We start from the raw sequence: 7,996 nt of genomic DNA on the forward strand, positions 1-7,996 counted from the left end.
ATATCATGTTCTTTCCTACAAAACGACTGTACGTTGCACCGTACAGGCGCCTGTAGGAACCAGCTATTGTGTCACAACAAGTTAAGAAGCATTGAATTTTATTTTACTTTTTATTAATAATCCTAATAACTTTACGCTACTAACCAAAGCAAGTGATAATCTCTATAATAAAGTAACATAGTAATGTCACATTAAGACTAGCGAATACAAACATTAAAATTGGACTAAAATTGAGTCTAAAAAGCACTAAATATTACAATGACACAAACAACACCGGACACTTTATTTTTTAATTGGCTCCTAATTAAGTCTTTTTACTATTCAGAATCTACTCTCATGATCAATCAATCAACCATGTCAAAAAGGTGAAATGAGACTCTCAGAATAGCCAAAGACGGCCCCTGAAAAATAGCGAAACAAGCTTCCTCGATCAACTGATTCCCAAACAACGGTACCTTCACTGAATGGTAGATCTTCCTCTTCATCTTCCTCTTCCTCCTCCTCCTCCTCCTCTTCGTCCTCTTCATCCTCTTGTTGCTCTTGCTCTTGCTCTTGGTCTTGCTCTTGCTCTTGCTCTTGTTCTTGTTCTTGTTCCAATGATGATACCTTGCTAAATTCATGTAGCATAAGCTGTTGAGATTGATGTGATATCTTGTTTACCAAGAACTTTCCTGTATCAAATAAATAAACAAAATTCTTTCCCATATAGCTCATAGCTAAATCACTATCCCCCGAAATCGCCCACGACATCGCATCTCCCTTATCACGATGTTCCGTCAAACTGCGAACATGACAAAATTTCTTACCAACATTATCCTCAATAATGGCACAAGTTGTCAAGCGCCCTTGTGTTCTAAATAATCTTACATTTGCAAAATCACCAGCGAAGTTTATTGCTAATGGAATGATTACCATATCCTCTTCAACTAAATCCAATCCAATTATTTGGTTTCTCTCATTTTCTATGCGAGCAGGAAACCAATAAATAGTATCACCAACAAACGCCGGTGTTTCATTTAAATATTCTAACATCAGTTCACGATACCAATTTCTCTTAGGCCTTTGGGTCCAAAACCCAATCTTCAAAGAATACACAAAAATAAATAACGTTTCCCTATAAATTATCAAACACCCTATCTTATAATCATCAATAGACGAAACATAACCAAACCCGGCACACCTCATTTCATAATCATCCCACTTACAAAGGACGGGACCATATGTATTGCGGACCTGGTTAGTTACAGGGTTCCACACGTACATGCGCATAATGTTTTCATCATACAAGCACAATAGCCCATTACAAGAACCCACCACACAAGTAGATTGAGGATTAAATTTAAACGCAGGATATTTATTCCTCAATTCAACAAACTCATTCAGATTGTAGTTTTCATCAAGGGATAAATAGTACTTATCTTCGTTGACAGTGTCACGAGCATCCTGGACAATGAGAGTCCGATCGTTCGAGGGGTACCACAATTTGAAGTGCTCTTTTGTGAATTGAGTACTCGATATCATGGAAAACCATCCTTTTGAAACAGATTTGAGGCGAATTAAAGGTTTCACCTCAAGTCTTATTAGGATGTTTTCCTGGATGAGATGATCCGGAAGAGTTCTGTGTGTGGATTCGAATACCAATTTCTTCGGCGATGAGGTGTTCGTCATCTTTCAACGTTGGATCAAAAACTGGCCTACAAAATGAAAACACAACAAGAAAAAAAATTAATTAAAAAAAAGTTTGAATTTTTAAATTGGGGGATTAGAATTGATTAAGTTTAAATTGAAATTAGTGATGAATTTGCGATTAATTTAGTACCTGAAGAGTAATGGCGCAGATTAGGTGGGTTGATCGGATGAGAAATGAGAATGCTGAATTTCAGGTTTGAATGTAAGAGTGAGGGTGGCGGCTTGTAATGGAAGTGTCAGTGAATAAAGAAAGGGAAAGACTATTTATATGGTTGGTCAAGTCAACCCTAGTTTTTGATGATGTTTTTTGGATTAGGGTAAAATTATGTCAAGTTTTGTAGAGTTGCACTATCTAGCATTATTGACAAAACAATTGGATATTAAGTAAAATAAAGTCTAACTATTGTGTTTCCTTAAAAAATGAAGTAAAAAGGTATAAATAATTAAAGTTATAATAAAACCGCTTATTGTGAAATTTAATTGGATATTGCTCTCGATGGTGTCAGGATGTAAATAATTTTAATACTGTCATAAAATCTGTGATTGTATTGCTTTTTGATGCTTATTTTGATAAAATTACGTGTTGTAATGTAAGGAAACTGACGTTGTTCTAAAATGTTTCAAATTATAAATCTCTATTGTATAAGCTAATGGGAGACTGTTGTGGTCTCTTGAAATAACCTTAGTACCTTGGCCGTGGATTAAACTATAATAACAAAAAATGGCTAAAATAAAACTAATACGTCATCTTCTATTATAATTAAATAACTTTGGAAAAAAGATATTGCCATAAATTCCCAAACAAAATTTTAACAAATCAATCCCTAATTCATCAAATATATATAAAAACTTTAGTTGCTCTCATTAATAAACTCCGAGGCTTCTCCTCGCTTTACATTATCCGTATCCATCGCACCCATTTATTTCCATTCCCTAGTCTTCAAAGAAAACATTAGAATTAATGTCACTCTTTATAATTTCATAATTAAATGTAAAAATAATGTATAGATTGTGTTTTAAAATTTACAACTTGTTAAAAGTGTGGGTTGTGAAAATATATAAATTCATCCGATCTCAATATTACATTGACACAAATTATGTTTAAAGTGAGACGCAAAATTAGGTACCAAATTTGCTTTTATAAAATGATGATAAAAATTTCGCGAAATGAATAAATTAAAAAAAGCAAATCATGCAGTGAAAGGATCGGAATTGCATATTGCGAATATAAGTGGATATTCCTCTCGATAGCATCAAAAGTTGCTAATTTTTGGTAATAGTTATAAAATTCATGGCAGCTTGTCTTGTGTGTGGCTAGTCACACCCACTACTAAAATAAGCTCATTTACCGATGGAACATACAGATGGCTAGTAAAAGCCATCAGTAAAAAAATAATTTACCTATGGTTTTTTCAAGCCATCGTTAATTTGAGAAATATCGATGGCCTAACCATCTGTATAATTTTTTCGATCGATTTCTTCCATCGATAAATTTTTTTTTTTAAGAAAAAGATGTTACTTTTTCACCGATGGCTAAAAGCTATCGGTAAAAAATAAATATCGATGACTTTTTCCATCGGTATTTTACCGATGGCTTGTAGCCATCGATATTTTATTAAAAGCCATCAACATTTTATTAAATAATAAATAAATAATCAGGGTTTTTTTTAGAAAAAATTGTTATTATTAATCCCAACTTTGAGCTATGAATTTACTTTTATTAATCCGAACTATTGATTATTCTTGAATAATCCCAACTTTAGGGGACATTTTCTTTTATCAGGTCATGACCGATCAACAATAGTCAATGACCTAATATAACAGGTTACTTGACGTGTGTCGATCCCTAATTGGTCTAAAAAAATTTTAAAAAAGCTATAAACATTTTTTTAAATAAAAAATTAAAAATGAAAAAAAAAAATCCACCATCAACGCTTCCCCCACCAAAAATACCCCCACCCCTTGCCCTTCCCTCGCTAGATCGGAAACACCCCAGGCCAGCACCTTCTCGTCGTTCCCCCGCTTAGAAAACACCGGCAACCCTTCCACCATCCCATAAAACTCCCCTCTTCCCTAACAACATCTATCCCTTGATTCAAGCCACCCCCTCCCTTATTCTGAATCATCTTCCGACAAGACTCCATTGAATCGCTTTCACTAGAATTTCTCTCTCCTCGCCATATTTGTCCGCCATTTGACGATAAATCAATTCAATTTTTGACATAACTTTACAAATTGGCGCAATTGCAAACCCTAGGGATTTTGCGAAATTTGGGATCGAAAAATTGAATTCAAGTGGGAGAAGGGAGGAGGTGGTCGGAATCGAGGGTTGTAGGAGTTTTACTAGATGGGGGAGGACTGCCGGCGTCGGTTGCCGACGTTTCTGGTGGGGCGAATATGATATGGTGTTTTTTGGCGGAAGGGGGTGGGGCTCCTTGCGAGTGGTGTTGGGGGAAGGAGGTGAGGCCGCGGTTGGTTTCAAGGGAAGGGAGCGAGGTTGCTGGTGGTTTCGAGGGAATCTGGTGGTTTTCAGTGGGGTTGAGGAGGGAGATGGTAGTTTCCAGTGGGGCTAGGGAAGGAGGAGGAGGGGCTGCGGTGGGATGGAGGTGATCAGGTGGTTGTTTTTTTTTTTTTTTTTTTTTTTGTCTTTTTTTTACTAATAAAGTTTTGACACATGGCATTTAAGAAAAAAAATTACCTTTTCATCATGTCAACGGTCATTTGACCTGATGAAAGATAATTACCCCAAAGTTTATTTATACTTTTAAAAAATAAATTATATTATAATTATTTTTTTAGGGATCTCTTTTATTTCGTCCTCATCAGCTAGAGAAGAGAATTTTGAGGGAAAGTTTGATTTATTTCCTTCAATAATACGGAGTAACAAAAAAATCGTCTCCTCGCTGGTGGTTTCTCTCTCCTTCAATCCAAGGTTCAACCATACCATGTTCTTCAATCACCTCTCACTGGTTTTTCTCTCCTTTGTTGATTTCCTCTCTCTTTCGGGTTTCTCTATTAAAGTGGCTTATGAGCTTTCCTTGAAGACGAATCATACTTGCCTCTTGATTTCCCTATTGCATGTTTTTTTTCACTATTTCTTTATATTATTGATTAAATTGTGAATTCTGATTAACAAGATCAGTCAGAATCTAGGGTTGGTTCTTTCGAATCGAATTCATCATCAAATAATTGATCTTTCATAATTGTTAGGGATTTTTCGAACTGGGTAAGTTATTGTAAACTAATAATAATAATTTTACGCGACTAACTAAAGCAAGAGATAATCTTTATTATAAGGTAACATAGTAATGTCATATTAAAATTGGCAAATAGAAACAATAAAATTGGACTAAAATTGAGCCTAAAATCAAAACACTAAATATTACAATGACACAAAATAAACAGCACCATACACTGATTAATTATTAATTAGTTGGCTCCTAATTAAGTACTTTTTACTATTGAGAATCTACTCTTCTGATCAGTCAATCAGCCATGTCCAAAAGGTGAAACAAGACTCTCAGAATAGGCAAAGGCGACCCCTGAAAAATAACGAAACAAGCTTCCTGGATCAACTGATTCCCAAACAACGATACCTTCATCGAGATCAGGTTCTTCCTCTTCCTCTTCCTCTTCAGCTTCATCTTCCTCTTCTGCTACATCTTCCTCTTCTCCTTCCTCTTCCTCTTGTTCCGATTATGGTACCTTGCTAAGTTCATGTAGCACAAGCTGTTGACATTGATGTGATATCTTGTTTACCAAACACTTCCCTGTATCAAATAAATAAACAAAATTGTTTCCTATATAGTTAAGAGCTAACTCATCATCATTTTCCCACGCAATTGACCACTTCATTGCATCTCCCATATCACGATATTCAGTCATACGGCGAACATGACAATAATTCGTACCATTATCACTGTGAATCAAACAAAATGTCAAGCACCCTTGCATCTGAAATAATCTTACAGTTGCAAATTCGCCAGGAAAACGAATTGATAATGGGATGATTACCAAATCCTCTTCAACTAAATCCAATCCAATTATGTAGTTTCTCTCATCTTCTATACGATTAGGGAACCAATAAAGAGTATCACAAACAAACGCCGGGGTTTCATCTAGATATTCAAACAACAGTTCATAATACCATTTTGTCTTAGGCTTTTGGGTCCATAACCCATTCTTCAAAGAATACACAAAAATAAACAATGTTTCGTTGTGAAATATCAAACACCCCATCTTATAATCATCAATAGACGAAACATAACCAAACCCGGTACACCTCATTTCATAATCATCCCAGTTACTAAGGACAGGACCATAAGTATTGCGAACCTGGTTAGTCGCGGGGTTCCACACATACATGCGCATAATGTTTTCATTATACATGCACAATAGCCCATTACAAGAACCCACCACATAAGTATTAAATTTAAACGCAGGATATTTATTCCTTAATTCAACAAACTCATTCACATTGTAGTTTTCATCAAAGGATTAATAATACTTATCTTCGCCGACATTATCACGATCATCCTGGACAATGAGAGATCGATCGTTCGAGGGATACCACAATTTTAAGTGCTTTTTTGTGAATCTAGTACTCGATATCATGGAAAACCATCCTTTAGAAACATATTTGAGGCGAATTAAAGGTTTCACCTCAAGTCTGATTAGGATGTTTTCCTCGATGATATGATCCGGAAGAGGTGTGTGTGTGGATTCGTATTCCAATTTATTCAGCGATGAGGTGTTCGTCATCTTTCAATGTTGGATCAAAAACTGGCCTACAAAATAAAAACACCCAAAAAAAAAAAAAAAAAACAAATTAGGTTTGAATTATAAAATGGGGATTTAGAATTGATTGAATTTTAGATGAAATTAGTAGATAATTTGCGATTAGATTTGTACCTGAAGAGCAGTAGCGCAGATTAATTGGGTTGATCGGATGATAAATGAGAATGCTGAATTTGAGGTTTGAATGTAAGAGTGAGGGTGGCGGCTTGTATTGAAAGTGAGAGTGACTGAGGAAAGAGAAAGTCGCTATTTATATTAATGGTCAAGTCAACCCTATTTCTTGCTGTTATTTTTGGATTAGGGTAGAATTAGGTAAGTCAAGGTTGTAGAGTTGCACCGATCTAGTAAGTCGTCGATGACGAAAATATGAAAATGTATATTTCCCTTCATTGTTAAGAAAAAAATGAATAGTGTCGCGTTTAAAAAAAAATAAATTTGATTTTCGCACAACAAAGTCTAAATAATGTGTTTTCTAAAAAAAATAACAAGTACTAAATAATGTATAGCGTGAAATTTGGGAATTATAAAAAAGTATAATATAACTACGTATTGTGAAATATATATAATTGGATATTGCTATCGATGGTGTCAGATTAGGATGTAAACAATATCTTACTGTTATAAAAATCTGTGGTTGTATTGCTTTTTGAAGATTTTGATAAAAATGTGTACTATAATTAAAGGAAATGGGCGTCGTTCTCAAATGTTTCAAATTATAAATCTCTACTGTTTAAAATAGTAGACGACAGTTGTGTTCTCGATCTTAAAATTGTTTGACTATGCTTCAAACATTAATTAATTAGTTGCTATTTTAGTGCCTAAATAAATGTAAGCAACGTTAGTATTTGTTCTTAGACTAAGTCAGTAGTTAGTTGAGTTAGTGGAGTCAAGAGTGGACTATGTTTATCCACTTTATTTGTTAGTTGCTTAATTCTAGCTAGTTTAGTTTTTTGGTTTGTAAAGGCTATATATTGGCCTAACTTCTTTCTCTTTGATTAAACGAATGCAAGCAGTAGCTTTTGATATCAGTTTTTTGTTTATCTCTATTAATATTATTATATAACTTAAGTCTTAGTTTCAACAAAAATAACCTTAGTGCCCTTGGCTTAAGCTACAATAATAATAAAAAAAATGGCTAAAAAAAAATAATCCATAGTTTTCTAAATTAAATAACTTTCGAATTTAGATATTGACATAAATTCCCCATAAAATAATTTTAACAAATCAATCCCTAATTCATCAAATATAAAAACTTTAGTTACACCTTACTATCATTAATTAACATCGAGGCTTCTCCTCGTTTTACATTATGCGTATCTATCGCATCCATTTATTTCCATTCCCTAGTCTTCAAAGAAAACATATATAAGTATTGATGTCACTGTTTATAATGTCATAATTAAATGTAAAGATTGTGTTTTAAAATTTGCAAATAAATTTACCTTACTTAAATATTATTAATAAAAGTGTATGTGGGTTGTGAAATAGATAGATCTGATCTATCAACATA

The 7,996-nt window shown here is 34.1% G+C and overlaps 1 protein-coding gene across 1 annotated transcript; it reads right to left on the bottom strand.

The window, feature by feature from the left end:
- Positions 1–344: 344 nt before the first annotated feature.
- LOC145557934 (F-box/kelch-repeat protein At3g23880-like) lies at positions 345–1,668 on the bottom strand. The gene is made up of 2 exons (XM_081619110.1): positions 607–1,668; positions 345–434 (listed from the first exon to the last, which is right to left on the bottom strand). Exons 1-2 carry the CDS (start codon positions 1,666–1,668, stop codon positions 345–347), a joined length of 1,152 nt encoding a protein of 383 aa, XP_081475236.1.
- Positions 1,669–7,996: the final 6,328 nt, after the last annotated feature.

The sequence above is a fragment of the Chenopodium album genome, chromosome 9 (assembly GCF_948465745.1).
Source record: "Chenopodium album chromosome 9, dcCheAlbu1.1, whole genome shotgun sequence".
Taxonomy (NCBI): domain Eukaryota; kingdom Viridiplantae; phylum Streptophyta; class Magnoliopsida; order Caryophyllales; family Amaranthaceae; genus Chenopodium; species Chenopodium album.

What these genes read in the sequence shown, in the direction of transcription:
- LOC145557934 (XM_081619110.1), bottom strand. Translation starts at nt 1,668, where the DNA reads ATGACGAACACCTCATCGCCGAAGAAATTGGTATTCGAATCCACACAC. An exon ending in TGCTACATGAATTTAGCAAG is followed by an intron (nt 435 to 606) that starts GTATCATCATTG and finishes TTTGGGAATCAG; the next exon opens with TTGATCGAGGAAGCTTGTTT.